The 18,143-nt window shown below is 37.1% G+C and overlaps 1 protein-coding gene across 1 annotated transcript in view; it reads right to left on the bottom strand.

The window, feature by feature from the left end:
- Positions 1 to 2,050: 2,050 nt before the first annotated feature.
- The window catches only part of LOC141402729 (venom serine protease Bi-VSP-like), a 54,484-nt gene continuing 38,391 nt past the window's right edge, over positions 2,051 to 18,143 (bottom strand). The window contains exons 2-6 of the mRNA XM_073984611.1: positions 7,868 to 8,726; positions 7,722 to 7,797; positions 7,571 to 7,655; positions 2,469 to 2,767; positions 2,051 to 2,395 (exon numbers count right to left, since the gene is read on the bottom strand). Coding sequence (XP_073840712.1) covers positions 2,252 to 2,395; positions 2,469 to 2,767; positions 7,571 to 7,655; positions 7,722 to 7,797; positions 7,868 to 8,726 — 1,463 coding nt within the window. The 3' untranslated portion in view covers positions 2,051 to 2,251. The remainder of the gene's footprint in view (positions 2,396 to 2,468; positions 2,768 to 7,570; positions 7,656 to 7,721; positions 7,798 to 7,867; positions 8,727 to 18,143) is intronic.

Genomic DNA, 18,143 nt, shown 5'->3' with positions numbered 1-18,143 from the left:
CCCCACAAAAGTTCGGAAATGTTCGGAAAATTTGTGCACACGATAACTCTTAAAGGAAGTAACTGATTTGGTCCATAATTTGCACATCGTGAAATTTCTGCCGAACTTAGATGAGGTTCCAATATGGACTCAATCAGTCCACTACTTCCGGTACCTCCGACACAAAATTTCGGAAAAGTTCACTTTAGGACCTGCTCTCGTATCGCTTTGATTTTTGTTGTAGCTACTTGTATTTACTGCCCCCCATACGACGCTATATGTTTCATCAAGTCCATACTTCCTGAGAAAATAGGCTAAAATGTACAAATAATCCCTCTGACACCGTGTGTAGTGGTTGGAGCGCCAGATAACTCTCGAACGGATTCGGTCCAAAATGTGGCCATCGAAATATTTTGTCCAAACTAAGTTTAAGTTCGAAGATAAGCCATATCGGTCCACTCCTTCAGGTACCTTCCCCACAAAAGTTAAAAAATTTTCGGAAAAATTGTGCGCACGATAACTCTTGAAGGGAGTGACCGGTTTGATCCATACTTTACACATCCTAATATATCTACCAGATCAGGTTCGAATATGGACTATATTTGTCCTCTCCTTTTGGTACCTCCCACACAAATTTTCGGATAAGTTCACTTTAAGACCTGCTCTTGAATCATTTTGAATTTTGTTGAAGCAACTTGCATTCGCTGCCTCAATTACGACAGTAAAAGTTTTTTAGGGGCAAGTTCATACTTCTTGAGAAAACAGCCCGAAAGTTGTAAAAAAACACTTTGGCACCATATGTAGTGGGTGGAGAGCTCGAACCGAATACACTTTGGATATTAGAACCGATTTGGTCCAAACTTTGTATCTCTAAATATTGTCGAAACTTAGTTTATGTTCAATTTTGGGCCCTATCTGTCCAATCCTTATGGTACCATCCACACAAATGTTCAACATTTTTGTGTGGTTAAGGGTAAGTTCGAGGATCCTTTGGACATTTTTACCGAAGGTTTTCCTAGTGTGATAAAAAGCCATATCTATCTTTATCCCCGCAAATTTTTAAGCTTTAATCCTATCCATACTTTTGTCGGTTCATACGCCCAATATTTTGAAAACCTCCCTAAATACATAAGTTTTTTTTGGGAAAAATATTTCAATCCACACAGGCTGAGGGTATATCTCTGTCGGCAAAGCCGACTGATACTTTTTTACTTGTTTATATTATGTTTTTGTCCAAAACGTTGTAAGTTATACGGAGTCCAACTGAATGAATTCTTCATGTATCTCCTCCGCAACACTTTTGAGCATTAATTTTACTCCACATTTATGTCGGTAAGATGTAATGTCCAAAAAGGGCCAACAAATTCTGAAACCCTCATTAATACGTAATTTTTAGGGAAAAGTATTTTTGTTTTTTAGCCGGTATTCGCTCTGTCCGTAAATAAAACATTCACTTCACATAGGCTGAGGGTATATCTCTGTCGGCAAAGCCGACTGATACTTTTTTACTTGTTCTAATAATAACTTTCAAATCTTTGGACCGTGTGGTAAAGACAACTTTCACGATAGACTGAGTGATCACCAGAACAAAAGTGAAATTGAATTGAAAATTTATAAAATCCTTGTTTATGACAAACCTTAATAAAAAACCAAAATGTTTTCCATATCAGTAATCATAAAGCACGATAATCATCAGCGCCATATGTTGGAGTGTAAATAAACTGTGTATTACATCTGTCATAATGAACCCACAAATAGTTGATTAGTATTCAATTTTCATTTAAATGAGTTTCTAACATTTCATAAAAGCTATTATCATCGCTTATCCCCATTTGCAGTGTAATCCCAACACTAAAATCTTAAATCTGTGTTCCCACACAACAGCAGCGCAAGCAAAGCATCTGTCTGCATTGGCGTCATCTGCATAAATCCTTTGTTTAAAATGAAAAGTAAATTCATTTGTAAATCAAAGGCGTTTGAAGTAGAAGACGAAGGAAACGTAAGTGATGTAAATCAAATGATTACAACAAAACAGAACAACCATTTCCCCTCTTGGCTATTGAAATAAACATTAAAATTGTAAAGAGTTTATTTTTGTAATAAGTTATAAAAAAGGAAAATGATAAAAGTAGAAAAAAAATAAACAAAAATAAAAACACTGAATAAATAATCTCTCTTCCACCTTCGTTATCATTTAATCTGGCTAGATGGATGGCTGCACTTATTCTTAAGTGATTTGTGCTTGTGTGCGTGTATGTGCCTATCACTTATTCTATTGAGTATCGGCAATCTTCTGTTGGATCCAATCCATAAAGTATTGTGTACTTGTATAGACACCAGGAATTTCGGGGCGGGCACAACCAATACCATATGACACTACACCAATCAAATAGTAACGTACATTGTTTTGATAGGGCTAAAAAACGAGAGGAGGGGTGGGGGTTAATATGCACTATTTTCACCTTTATTCGTGAGCTATTGTTACTTACCTCTGGTATCATTAAAGGACCACCAGAATCTCCTTGACATGTATCCTTGCCTCCGGACAAAACACCGGCGCACAAAACTGCACTATCGAATTGATTTTCGGTAAATAGACGTTTCTGTTTTTGATAACGATCTCGGCACACGCTATTCTCATAAATGGGTATCTGAAGTTCTTGCAGAACATTTGCTGATATGCCACCTTCCATGGTCTTACCCCAACCAACAACAAATGGTGTGTGCTTTACATAGGATTTTTGTCTTAGTTGTGGCGTTGTGGGCATACAAATCGGGGAGATGAATTCTGAAAGAGATAATTCAAAGACAAGGAACAATTAATAACAGGGTTTGTTGAATAAATTTACATCGCCTAATACATTTATTATATATTTCTTAAGATCCTAAGAATATACTTAGCATTTTAAACCGACTGAGGCTGAGATGATTTTGAATTTAATTTCACGCTTCAAATCTTTTTATTATACGTTTTTCCTCCCTCCTTCTCTCTTTAGTAGTCTTACGACACTCGTGGTCGTGGTGGTTTTATATCGATTTTGGGACTGTTTGACCTAAGGGAGAGTTCTTATCGGCACAAGGAATATCGTCTTCCAGTAGGTTTTGCCGAAACTGGACGTCTACAATTTCCGTCCTGTGTCAGATGGCGCTTTTGCCGACGGATTAAAACTGCTGCCCATCTTGGCTGGTACAAGGAGTTGTCTAAATCGATATTCGCTACTGGGATCTGACGGTTGTCTAACATACTGTGTCTATTTCTACCGTTTATCACAACATAATAGACCCTCTCTGCTTCTATAGACCCTTTCTTACAGAAAAGGTGCTTCTATAGATCCTTTCTTACAGAAAAGAGTGCATCTAAAGACCCTTTCTTTCAGTATGAGAGGGTGCTTCTATAGACCCTTTCTGTAGGAAAGGGTGCTTATATAGACGCTTTCTGTAGGAATGGGTCCTCCTATAGACCCTTTTTGTAGGAAAGGGTGCTTCTATAGACGCTTTCTGTAGGAATGGGTGCTCCTATAGACCCTTTTTGTAGGAAAGGGTGCTTCTATAGACCCTTTCTGTAAGAAATGGTACTTCTATAGACCCTCTCTGTAAGAAAGGGTACTTATATATTATTTCTGTAAGAAGGGGTGCTTCTATAAACCCTTTCAGTAAGAAGGGATGCTTCTACAGACCTTTTCTGTATAAAAGGGTGCTTCTATAGACCCTTTCTGGAAGAAGGGGTGCTTCTATAGACCCTTTCTGCAAGAAGGGGTGCTTCTATAGACCCTTTCAGTAAAAAGGGGTGCTTCTATAAACCCTTTCAGTAAGAAGGGGTGCTTTTATAAACCCTTTCAGTAAGAAGGGGTGCTTCTATAAACCCTTTCAGTAAGAAGGGGTGCATCTATAAACCCTTTCAGTAAGAAGGGGTGCTTCTATAAACCCTTTCAGTAAGAAGGGGTGCTTCTATAAACCCTTTCAGTAAGAAGGGGTGCTTCTATAAACCCTTTCAGTAAGAAGGGGTGCTTCTATAAACCCTTTCAGTAAGAAGGGGTGCTTCTATAGGTTCTTTCTGTAAGAAGGGGTGCTTCTATAGGTTCTTTCTGTAAGAAAGAGTGCTTTTATATACCCTTTCTGTAAGAAAGAGTGTTTTTATAGACCCTTTCTGTAAGAAAGAGTGCTTTTATAGACCCTTTCTGTAAGAAAGAGTTCTTCTATAGACCCTTTCTGTAAGAAAGAGTGCTTCTATAGACCCTTTCTGTAAGAAAGGGTGCTTCTAATTTCTGACGTCTTCTCCTTCCATTCTGAAAAGCTAGCTATTAAAATCCCTAGAGCTGATATAATTCAACTTAAGACGGTAAGGCCGGTTGTTGTTGTTGTAGCAACGAAAATATATTCGTTCGTACATCTATTCAGTTATGTAGTTCTCCTTCCGCGGACTCCACATTCAACAATTCTGCAATCTAGAGTGTCCGTGTCAGGAGACAGGTGAATGGGTCCCAATACACGTGCAGGGCATGTGTTGGGTGTCGTGCTATCACAATCGGACCCAATACAAATTGAGGCATCTACATCGTCCGGATCTTAATTGGGCTAATGCCACTCATGTTTGCCCTTGGCAGTTGGCGGTCTTCTACTGCGATGGATGGCGGCTGGTTTAGGAGTACGACATTCACACTGTATTTTTGTACTGTTTCCGGAACATCATCAGAGTGATTGCTATCAGATCCTGTCTGATAGGATCGTTGATCTAAAGGTTCTCATTTGTACCTCTGGCAACCTCTCTCTCTAGTTCTCCTGATATGCCTGGGTGGCGGATGATTGTCCACTAGATTGCGGCAGCGATGCTCGCGGCCATAACAACCAAGCAGGTACTGCCTCGGCAACATCTTGCTGTGCTGATGCGCCAGTACAATTTTCGTAAGCACCCTGCTGTAGTCCTTAGGTCGGCATTCTGGCAGGTTTGAATATTCTTCCACTGCGTATCGCTAAGATATGCATACCACACTGGCGCAGCATAGCTTTGCACAGACGTACAGAAGTACTGCCGGCCACCGTCTTGAGGACTTTTTCCTACTTCTGCCATTGTGGCAAATAGCTGTGGCTTGCGCGGACGACTTAAATAATGGGTTAGAATAATGGGTTAGTAAGGAGTTTTGTAAGGGGTATTTTACATGTGTCATCGGCGATAGGAGCCGACTCCAAGATCGTATGATCTCTATGCCGTTTGAAAGGCGTGGAATTTCGGACAGGTAGGGGTTAAACAGTTCCGGGAGCGGGTGGTAGTCGTGTGAAACTTTCTGTTTCACTCTACGGGTCTTCGACTTATTATTTCTGAATTCCACAAACGACTGGCGTCCACACATTTAGTTTACCATCCAATGTTTCAAACACGGCTAGTGGGAAGTCTTCGTTATGTATCCGAACAGCTTGACATGGTTGATGGTATCGATGGCCTTCAACAGGTTAAGAGCCACTATGACTGTTTGGCCGAATGGGCTGTTCTGGTTCAATTCTCGACTGATATGTGTGGATATGACGTGTAATGCTGTTGCGGAACTATGAATTTTCCGGAATCCATGTCGATGTTGGGCAACTGGGAAATTGCTTCTCATCAAGGGGAGGAGTATTGCATCTAGAATCTTCGCTACTAGCGACAAGAGGGAGATTGGGCTTTACGATTTGCCTTTGCTGGCATCCTTGCCTGACTTCAGTAGCGGTATCATCTGTCAAATTTGCAGGCTTCTGGCACAATATGGGTGGCTAACAATATTTGAGGGCAATTGACAGATCGCAACTCCGCGTTGTTTAAGCATTACCATCGATATTTCGTGTGGATCCAACGCTTTAGATAATTTCGCGTTTCGGATGACGTCTGCAACATCGCTGATCGTAAATTGTGGTGGAACCTCATCTTAGCACTCTTCTCGGGTTGCTCTATGAATTGCCGGATAAATAACACGCGCACCATTTCGGATCTGTCACTATCAAGCCGTTGAAAGTAACTGTCGTTCTATCATCCTTCTTTCCCGGATTCGAAAGGGATTTGACCGTTGCCCACAATTTACTTAACCCGTTGCATTGTTTAAACTGGTCCAGCCACTTTTTCCACTTATGTTCGCCTACTAGCCTGTTGACTTCAAGTGTAAGTTCCCTAACTCTTGGGTCATGGGTTTGGACGACGAAGCTCATCACGCTGATATGCTACGCCAGTCGACTCAACTGGAAAATTTGGTCTAATTTCGGGTATTCGAATAAGTATGTAGCGAGCGGCTGCTGCAGTGATGATGTCCCTGAAAGTTCTCTCAGCTACCTGAGGATCTGAGGGAATAGGCAGCTCACTGAAGTTGTGATTGGTAAATCCTCTGAACCCTTGCCAATCAACTTTTCCATAGTTCAGACAAGTATGTCGGTCAGAGGTTATGAAGTTGGGTTGTCTATTAACCTGATGATGACAAGATGGTCCGAGCTAAGGGAAATAACGGGTTGCCTGGACACGACATTTATAAGACCGAGTGCCAAAATCAATCAATATCCTCCGATCCTCGTAAGAGAGTCTTCTTTCACTGTGCAAAATGTAGGCTGTCAATTTACGCGGCCTGCGCTGTACCCCTCTGGTCATTACATCGGGCGGAGCACCAGACGGTTATCGCCCCCCAAACGTGAACTAATATCGCAGGGCAAAACTTTTAAACGGCGGTATGTACACTTGGGCGGTTTTAAAAAATCGATGTCGGATTTTTTTATGCGGCACCCCCCTACGTCTTTAGTTTTGTTAGATTTTAAGATTGCCAAGGTTGACCAACCTAATTTCGTGAAAATTCGCCTTTAACCCCATACATGTCACTATGGAAATAATGATAGGTCTGGTGGCACGGGATACCGATAACCGATCATCATAATCTTGTGCCTATCATTGCAAGCTGCAGGTGACGGTGAGTTGTATTTCAAGTATATCGGCGACCATAGAGTCAAGCTATATAGGTCTGTACTGGACAGACTAGTGTATAAAAAAGCAAGTCCTCCTCCTCCGTTTCTTGTGCGCAGCGTTTCAAGCTGCAGGTGACGGTGAGCTTTGTTTTCAGGATAGCAGCAACCTTAGAGTCAAGCTCAAGCTAGATAAGTCGGTGCTGCTTATTTGAGTGCCACGGTGGTGCAATGGTATGCACAACCGCCTTGCACGCTGAAGGTCGCGGGTTCGATTCCAAGGAAAGGCAACATCAACAATTTGAACGGTGGCAAAATACCCCTCAGTAATGTTGGCGACATTTCCTGAGTATTTCAGCCATGTTAAACTTCTCTACAAGTGGTGTCTTAAGACACGCCGTTCGGATTCGGCAATAAACAGTAGGTCCCATGTCATTGAGCTAATATGCACTCATTGATATGAAAGAAGTCCCCCTTGTCCCGTATGGGATGTTTGTGGAGCAATTATTAAACACGAAGTACTGCCTCATCCGCTCATAATTCGGAACCATATATAAACACGAGTAGTGTCAGTGCCTTGTACAGTGTGAATTTGCTGTGCGAGAGGTGGCTTTGTTTTTGAACTCCTTACTCATCCAAACTAGCAATTGTCTTACCAAAGGGGCAGAATAACACAACTTACCTGTAAAATCGACATTCCGTTCCAAGTATAAAATAGCCAGATCACTGTGGCCATTTTGGGTATTGTAATTGGGATGTTTTTCACTCTGTTAGGGGTACAATAAGAAAATTAATACGGATCTAATATTTCAAAATCTTTGCCTTATCCTTACCCTAACAACATTGATATCAACATGGCGAGCTTCGGTATCTGTGGTCAAATCATGTTCGCCCAAACGAACAAATTTCCTGCAAAACCAAAAAAATATATATAATTAAACGATCCTTTAAAGAAACAATATCCAATTGTCTTCCTTACAAATCTTTTCTCAAACAGTGGGCAGCCGTCACAACGTGACGAGCTGTGACCAAGGCACCGCCACATTTAAAAGGTGAAGGCGACAATTGATCATCATAACCGATTAAGGCAATCCATGGCCAAGCACCTTTTTTGCTCACTTCACCACCTACAATTTTCTTATAAGAATTACTGGTATAACCACATCCCTCCTCGACGGTTGGCAATCTACGTGGCACCACATCATTGTTCCTTACAATTGGACCGGATGTAACCGCTGCGGCTGACTGTGGACAACAAACCAGAGTATTGGCACCACCACAAATTGTATTCGAAACACGAAGATAATTGGTGAACACTGTATCTGTCTGCTTGACTTGTAACTCTTGCACCAAAGGTGTACAATTGATTAGCGCTATACATGTACCTTCTCGTCCATCTGGTCCACGGCAAGAAGTGGCTTTATTATCAATGACAGGTGCTGAGGTGGGAGCTGGTGTAGGTGGTGGTGTTGGACGTATGGTGGGAGCTTGCGTAATTGGTTGTGTAACGGGATTTAGAAAAGGATTTGTGGGATTTACACTTGGCCTTTGAGTTGCAATAAAGGGATTGGTGGGCGCCTGTGTTACTGGTCCTACGGTTTGACGATTCGGCCTCGTTGTTGGCTGCTGTTGTTGTGGTACTGTTCTGGGATTTGTACAGCATACCACAGGATCACCGTTTACACTTCGTGTACCACAAGCTCTTTGTGATTGTATGATATATTGTTGAGCCTGACGTTGATTTGTTGTTTGGAAAACATTAGCAATCTGTGGACAATAGCTAAGAGCAACACACTGCCCATAGAAGTTTTCCGGAGTTACACAATATTGTGAATTAACTGAAAGGAAAAAATAACCAATATATTATTAAAGAAATATTTAATAATAATTATTATTATGGATATATGGCTCATTTACTCAAAAAGTGACATAACTCAAAAAGAGAGTTTTCTGAGTAAGCTATTTCTATTTTTTCTACAACTTCTACTTTATCTTGTGACAAATTTTCACGCTGATATCTAGAAAACTTATCGAGTTACAGCTCATTTACTACGATTTTGGCATAATTCAACAAAACAGTTTTTTGAGTTTATGAAGCACTAAAACATTTCAAATCATGCTTGATCTTGCACACAAATTTAGCACTGATATCTGGCGAGCTTTTTACAAAATATGGTCTAAGTGGTTATTCTATTTCTCGTAAAATAATATTTTTAAGTTAGGAACTCAAATTTCAATGCCAACTTAAAAGGCGTTTTTCTCGAAACTGGATTTTTTGAGATTTGTCACTCTTTGAGTAAATGAGCGATATGTACATAGATTATAATCTATCTACAGTAAGTGTGATGTACATAACCCCTAGTTAGAAATAGTAACAAATTTTACCAAAAGTGTTTATATGTATGTACATGTATATAATTGGTCACTTTTTATACCCTCCACCATAGGATGGGGGTATATTAAGTTTGTCACTACGTTTGTAACTACTCGAAATAATCATTGTAGACCCCACAAAGTATATATATTCTTGATCAGCGTGCAATTCTACATCGATATAGCCATGTCCGTCCGTCTGTCCGTCTGTGGAAATCACTCTAGCGTCCGACCGGTTGACGTAGGTTGATGAAATTTTGGGAAAATATGTTATTTTTACGTAGGACTTTTGGTATTGAAAGCGGGCTATGTAGGTCCACGCTTTCGTATAGCCCCCATACAAAATGAAGCGTGACGCGTCGTCGTTTTAAGGAATTTTTAAGATATTTGGCCCATTTTACCACCGAATTGGTTGTAATTTGGTACTTTGTGTCTCCAGAGGCCAAAAAATATTCCTACCAAAGTTGGGTTATATAGGTCCACGTTTTGGTATAGCCCCCACATAAGGCCCCTTATAAAGTACGCGTCATTTGAATATATTTTGAATGTATTAGACCCATTTGACCGAAGAATCGGTTGTAACTTTGCATTTTGTGTTTCCAGAGGCTAAGAAACATTTCTACCATAAAATGTTTATATAAGTCCATGTGTTGATATAGCCCCCCATAATACAATATCTCTTGATTTTCGATATTTTGAACGTTTTAGCCTCATTATCACACCGAATAAAACTTCCCCCCAGAAATTTTTTGGTATAGGTCCACGCCATCATATAGCCCCCATAGAACGGTACCTTCCGCATTTCGGTATTTTGAAGGTTGTGGCCACATTAATCCACCGAAATGGCTGAAATTTGTGGTGGAGGGTATAAAAAGTTCGGGACGACCGAACTTAACGCTTTTCTTACTTGTTTGCTTTTAATATGTTTTTTCTCATGGTGTCTTGTTGCTTATTTCTTTTGAAATTTATTCTAATATTCTATTTTTGAAAAACGTGATATATCTTGAAATACCTCATGCAAACGCATGACTTTAGGACAAAAAATTAATACATAACTGTTCAGTGCAGAAAATAGAACAAAAGTTAGCGTTGACATACATTGTCAACATACGATTTTTTTTGTTTTGAAATATGATCTAACTAAATACTCACAGTTTATTTACATTACGGAAAAAGTTATTATTAAATCCGATACATAATAGTTGACTGAATAAAATAGAAATGTTATTCAATTTGGATATTTATATTACTAAAATCGAAATTTGGGAGAAAAAATTCGATTTATTCGCAATTCGCAAGTTTATTTAAACCAAAGTATTTAAAGTTTAGTTGGGTTATAATTCTCGTTATGTTTTTGTTTTTTAATACAACTATATTTCCATAGTTTGAGTTTTGAGCAATTCTGGCCGTTGTTCCTATGTGCCCTAGGGTTATGACTTTTTGACATTTTTTCTCAAAAATGATTTCTTGTAGTGAGAATGTGTGAACTTTTGCCTACTAATGCCTAAAATAACATTCAACTCATTATACCCTCAGCCTTTAGGCTAAAGAGGGTATTTACACTTTGATACGACCAAAAATGTGCCTCATCGAAATAATGGTTTTAGACCCCAAGTATGTACGATATCCGTTTCAGACAATTTTGAGTAGATCTAGCAATGTTCGTCCGTCAAATTTTGGGTATCGAAATATTTTGTCCAGATTCGATTTAAGTTCGTAGATGGGCCATATAGGTCCACTCCTTCAGGTACCTCCCCCACAAATGTTCAAAAATTGTCGCAAAACTTGTGCGCACGATAACTCTTGAAGGGAGTAGCCGATTTGGTCCACACCTTGCCCATCGTAAAATGTGTACTAGACTTAGATAATGTTTCAATATAGACTCAATCGGCCCACTCCTTCGGGTACCTCCCACACAAAATTCCGGAAAAGTTCAGTTTAGGGCCATCTCTCGAATTGCTTTGATTTTTGTTTTAGCAACTTTTTTTCACTGCCCCCCATACGACTGTACAAGTTTCATCAGGGGCAATTCCATACTTCCTGAGAAAATAGCCTGAAAGTTGCAAAAACCCCCAATGACACCGTGTAAGGTGGTTGGAGTGCAAGATAACCCTCGAACGGATCTTCCGATTCGGTCCAAAATTTGGCCTTAGTAATATTTTGTCCAAACATAGTTTAAGTTCCAATATAAGCCATATCGGTCCACTCCTTCAGGTACCTCCCCCACAAAAGTTCAAAAATGTTCGGAAAATTTGTTCGAAGGGAGTGGCCAAATTGGTCCATACTTTACACATCCTAATGTATTTGCTAGATATAAATCATGTTCAAATATGGACTATATTTGTCCACTCCATCCGGTACCTCCCACACTAAATTTCGGACAAGTTCACTTTAAGACCTGCTTTCGAATCACTTTGATTTTTGTTGAAGCAACTTGCATTCGCTGCCTCACTTACGACGATAAAAGTTTTTTCAGGGGTAAGTTCATACTTCTTGAGCAAACAGCCCGAAGGGTGGAAAACCCCCTATGGCACCATATGTAGTGGCTGGAGATCCGCATCCATAATGGTCAATGTAGTTCCATTCCTTTTAGTTTCTACTCCGCAAAACTTTTGATCTTTAATCCTAATCAACATTTTTGTCGGTTCAAATGCCCAAAATTTTTAAAAACCCCTTTTTTATTATAAAAAAAGGATCGGCACAAACCACTTTGAAAAAATATTTCCTGTTGGACGAATGAATGACCTTTTGCCTATTAATGACTAAAATATCTTTTATTTCACATAAATATTGAAAAAGGTCCCGCACACACCACTTTTAATTTTTATGGTATATGAAATAATGTTATATATGTAATATAAAATTATACACTCTAAATTATTTGTTGGTAATTGCAATGAAAATCACTGTGATTTTATGTTGATCTTTTAAGGGTGCGAAATAATTAACAATTTATAGTGTAATTTATAGAAATGCGTAATTTCAGACATAACTTATAGCAAAAACAGTAGTTTCAACAGAATATGCCTGAAATTAAACACAAAATGTTTAATTTTAGTCAAAAAGTGTTGCAAAATCTGTATTGCAACATAAAATGCCTAAAATTAAACACAAACTGTTGCAAAATCGCAACAAAACGTGTGTATAACTTCAAAGAAATAACAACAACGCGGAAAAGCACGTGATCACGCAAGGTCTTTGTTTTGAGCAGACGTGGTGGTGTAATACTGTTTTTTTTAATTATTTAAGTTAATTTTAATTTTGTATAAAAATGTATAAATGCCAAATTTGTGACAAAGTGATTGAAAATGTAGATAAACATAATTTGCATCTATACTCATATAGCCATAAAAACAAAAGAAATTGTGTACTTCGGTGCTTGATTTCAAAATGCAACCAAGTGTACAACAACATTAATTCTTATAAATCGCATTGTGAGGCCATCAGCGACATACCAACCTTAATAACACAATTACTTTGTTATTTTTACATATTCAATATAAAATATCCAAAAGATATCTCACAAATTTGTGCATTTTTTATGAGATACTTCTTTTAATTTTATCCCATACAGGTCAGAGGCCAAAAAAGAATATAAATTAAAAATTAGATGCGATTCCATAAATTAAGCATACATTTGCTCAAATTCGCACACAAAATTGCGTAAAATTATGTCTAAAATCGAAACTCAAAATGTGTAAAGTTTTAAACATATTTTGCGTATAATCTTATAACAACAAAGCAGTTGAAAATTACGCACTTTTGTGTCGCATCTTGTTGCCTATCAGCATCATTGCGAAATTCAACAGAAAAAGTTTAGAGTGTACACTCTAAATTATTTGTTGAAAATTGCAATGAAAATTACCGTGATTTTTTGTTGATTATTTTGGGGGTGCGTAATTATTAACAAACTGTAATGCAATTTATGGAAATGCGTAATTTCAAACACAAATTAATGCATGAATGTACTTGAAATTAAACACAAAATGTAGAAAATTCATTTTTGCACAACAAAAAGTGTGTATTATTGAAGCAGAAGAACAACAAAACTTAAAAACACGTGTTATTTGCTCGCGGTTCTTTGTGCGAAGCGGACGAAAGATTGTGAAAATAATTTTTTTTTTAGATGTAAATTACAGTTAAAAGCCAAAAACGTTGTGGATTAATGCGCAAAATAATTTAAAAATTTAAATGTAATAAGTAATTTTAATGGTCATAAAAGTTTAGAAGTCCGCAGCAAGATTCTATATATAATTAAATATATACAAATTTGCTTTTATTAGTACTTTTAATTACATAAATGAAAAAAGATATGTTTTTATATAAATAAAACAAGTAAAAAAGTATCAGTCGGCTTTGGCGACAGAGATATACCCTCAGCCTGTATATATTGAAACAATTTTTTCCCAAAAACGTATGTATTTAGGGGTTCTTAAAAATTTTGGGAATTTGAACCGACAAAAATGTTCATTAGGATTAGAGATCAAAAGTTTTGCGGAGGAGATACTAAAAGGAATGGATTTCCATTGACCATTAAGTGGATCGATCTCCAGCCACTACATATGGTGCCATAGGGGGTTTTTACACCCTTCGGGATGTTTGCTTAAGAAGTATGGACTTGCCCCTTAAAAAAACTTTACCATCGTAATTGAGGCAGGGAATGCAAGTTGCTTCAACCAAAATCAAAGTGATTCGATAGCAGGTCTTAAAGTGAACTTATCCGAAATTTTGTGTGGGATGTACCGGATGGAGTGGAAAAATATAGTCCAAATTTGAACCTGATCTATATCTAGTAGATACATTAGGATGTGTAAAGTATGGACCAATTCGGCCACTCTCTTCAAGAGTTACCGTATGAACAAATTTTTTCAACATTTTTTTGTGGGGGAGGTACCAGAAGGAGTGGAACGATATGGCTTATCTTCAAACGTAAACTATGTTTGGACAAAATATTACTAAGGCCAAATTTTCGACCGAATCGGCAAATTCGTTCTAGAGTTATCTTGCGCTCCAACCACCTCACACGGTGTCATAGGGGTTTTTTGCAACTGTCTATTTTCTCAGGAAGTATGGACTTGCCCCTAATGAAACTAGTACCGTCGTATGGATAACAGTGAATACAAGTTGCTAAAACAAAAATCAGAGCGATTCGAGAGATGGCCCTTAACTGAACTTTTCCGAAATTTTGTATGGGAGGTACCCGAAGGATTGGGCCGATTGAGTCTATATTGAAACATTATCTAAGTGTGGTACGCATTTTACGATGGGCAAAGTATGGACCAAATCGGTTACTCCCTTCAAGAGTAATCGTGCGCACAAATTTTCCGAACATTTTCGGACTTTTGTGGGGGAGGTACCGGAAGGAGTGGACCGACATAGCCCATCTTCGAACTTAAACTAAGTTTGAGCAAAATATTACGAAAGCCAAAATTTGAATCGGTTCATCCGTTCGAGAGTTATCGTGCGCACCAGCCAGACAGACAGACACACGGACGGACATTGCTCAATCGACTCCAAATTGTCTGAAACACATTTCGTCCAAACATACTTGGGGTCTAAAACCATTATTCCGATGAGTCACATTTTGCCCGAATGAAAGTGTATATACCCTCGTTAGCTTAAATGCTGAGGGTATAATAATTTTTTTATATAAATAAAATATATTTTTTCTTGTATTCAAAATGTAGTTTTATTAAACACATTCAGAAATTATGTATACATTTGGGTACATTTGCATACATTTATGCAATAAAGTCCATAAAATTACAATAAATTGTGTCTAAAATCGCAACTCAAAATGTGTAAAGTTTTAAAAATATTTTGCGTAAAATCTTACAACAACAAAGCAGTTGAAAATTACGCACTTTTGTCTCGCATCTTGTTGCCTATCATTATCATTGTGAAATTCAACAGAAAAAGTTTAGAGCATATATGTAGTATATGTAATAATACGACGATAAAATTGTGAGAAACCAATGGTTATGTAATTTCGGTTATGTTGTGTGCCTCTATACCTTGTTTTCAGTTAAATGTCTGCTTAAAGCGACTTAAAAAAATTGTAAAAAGTTCTGAAAAATAAAAACTTTAAAATCTTTTTGTGCGGAAGCGTTTTTATCGAATCACTTTATAATTAAGATTTTATGTAATCTAATGTAGAAACTCATCACGCTATGATACAGGGATATGAGGTTGTAAACAAGTCATAACCCTAATGTGTCCTTAAAAAACCTAATCCCCAGATTCAACTCGGTATAATAAAGATTAGTTAGCAATAATTCAAATCAAAGATCTATTCTTTAACATTAAATATCTTCTAGGCGAGTATAATGACAAAATTGAAAAAGACAATATTCTTGGGCACTATGCCTAAACACTGAAATATTGACAACGGAATGAGCCTTTATAATATGCTATATTGCCTCTCCAGATTCAGAGATCTAGAAATACATCACGTGGCTGTCACCGTATCAAGTCTAAACAAGTAAGAACGGCGCACAATAGATTAGGAATCGATTTTTCTGGCCAAAATCCCAATTGTTTGCCGTCACCTATAGCTTATTTCTATATAGGATTCTATAGTAAACATATTGAAACTAAGAAAAACCAAAAAATTAGGTCAAAATATTATAAGGTGTGGACACAGAGCGCTCCTAAATAAGAAAACTTTTTCCCATTTTGGAAAATTGGTTAATTTTTCAAATTTCTGTAGAAAGAAATATCTATTTTTCGGAAACTATAACATATATTGTGTTCATTCTTTTTTTTTGTTAAGTATGCAGGATTGTTGCCCTTTAGAACCGTTGTAATAAATTACCAATAAGCGTTTAAACAAAGTGAGCTATTTTATTTTCTTTTTTTCAGAAATCCATATATATTTCTGAACCCATTCAGTCCGTTTAACATTTTTTTAAATTTATTGAAAAATATATGTTTTTCCCATAATAGCTCTTTTACAGAAATGATTTTTTTAATATATGAGCTTTTACATGGGTTTTATGAAAAAACAAGGAATATTTTTTAATTTGACGATTTTTTTTTTTTTTTGAAAAAAAAATTGAACAAAGAATCTCTTTAAAAATTATTTTTTTATTTTTATGGTTTGTTTATTTGTGTTTGACATTTTTTATAGATTGGAACATATGCAAAACTCAAAAACACTAATATTATGATGCAAAATATGAAAAAAACTCAAAATTTTAATTTTTTACAATGAATTCTTTTACAACTATTAGACGGAATTTGATCGTTTTTATACCTTCAGCCTTTAGGCTATCGAGGCTAAAGGCTGAGGATATATACACTTTGACACGATCAAAAATGTGCCTCATCGAAATAACAGTTTTAAAGTTTGTTTATATGTAACCGGATTTAACAAACCCACTGGGTTTCAAATGTCAATTCCATTTCTTATATTTCAAATAAATCCTCATAAAGTAGGTTAACCCTGCAAAAGGCCATAATATAAAATATTTTGAGTAACAAAGTTTAAAACTCTCCACTAAAATGGTGCGCACGACAACTCTCGAAAGCAGTAACGGATTTAGTCCATACTTTGTACATCGTAATATTTCTACGCGAAATAGATCAGATCAGGTTCAAATATGGACAGTATACGTCAACTCTTTCAGGTACCTTTCTCACGAAATCTAGGAAAAATTGTGTTTAAGGGCTGCTCTCGAATCGCTTTGATCTTTGTTGTAGGAACTTGCATTCGCTGCCCCATTACGACGGTACAAGTTTCCAGAGAGAATAGCCCGAATGCTGCAAAAAGCCCTATGACACTATACACTCCGGTTCATCTGAATAGAACCAGCCAATATTTGTCTACAAATACCGTTATATCTGACAAAAGGAGAGGAATTGTAAATTATAATTTTGTGGACATGTTGAGTATATAGTAGCCGATATTTTCAATACCTAACATGTTTCACATATGCGTTATAACGGTACTTTTTACTCGCTTTATTAAAAAATGTCAAAATATTATCATGTTTTAATGGTTCACCAGGATAGAACCACCCTAAGAATTTACACAAATCCTTTGTTAGATGTGGTAAACTTTAACAAAAAACTATTTATAATTATAAATAAATGCCGTGAGTGTTAATTGCTATCAAATATTGTGCAAAAATTTGTATTAGGGTCTTGAAATTTGATGAAAAATCGATGCTTGGAGCTCCAAAAAATATTTTTATGACGAAATCGGTAGAAACAATTTATAAAGACAAAATTTTATACTGAATTATGTTCAAAATTTTCAAGACTACAATAAAATTACGAAACAGAGGAAATATGGTAAAGATAATTCAAAATTCTACCTTTCCAATCCAAAAATTGATATTTTATCTCAGGAAAGTAAATGCAAATCGATGGGTTTCACCCAGTTTCGGTCAAAAAAATAAAGAAAATTCCACCGCCGAACGCTCCATGTCACCATCAAGTCCTTGGAATTTCAAAAGGTTCTAAGTCATTTGATGTGAAGAAACAGCTTAGCGATAGGGGAAGGCAGACGTTAATTTTTTCGAAAGGAAGGTGTTTAATTTTGATGGTTATGATGTTCACACATCTTTTACTCATAGTATAAGTACCGAAAAAATATTTCTGATCCGTCATTACACAAAAAAGAGCGCCTTTGTTTCTGTGCTTTCCATGTCATGCGATATCTTCTAAATCAAAGCCCTTGATGTTGACGTGAAGCGTTCGGCGGTGGGATTTTCTTTATTTTTTGGACCTGAATGTTCACAGCCAACGAAACTGGGTGAAACCCATCGATTTGCATCCACTTTCCTGAAATCAAATATCAATTTTTGGATTGGAAAGGTAGAATTTTGAATTATCTTTACCATATTTTCTCTGTTTCGGACTCATAAACCTATCAAATG

Source organism: Musca autumnalis, unplaced genomic scaffold (assembly GCF_047663935.1).
Source record: "Musca autumnalis isolate F117 unplaced genomic scaffold, ASM4766393v1 scaffold_4, whole genome shotgun sequence".
Lineage (NCBI taxonomy): Eukaryota > Metazoa > Arthropoda > Insecta > Diptera > Muscidae > Musca > Musca autumnalis.
Note: the sequence above shows the minus strand (reverse complement) of the source record. Positions and strands in the feature narration are given on the sequence as shown.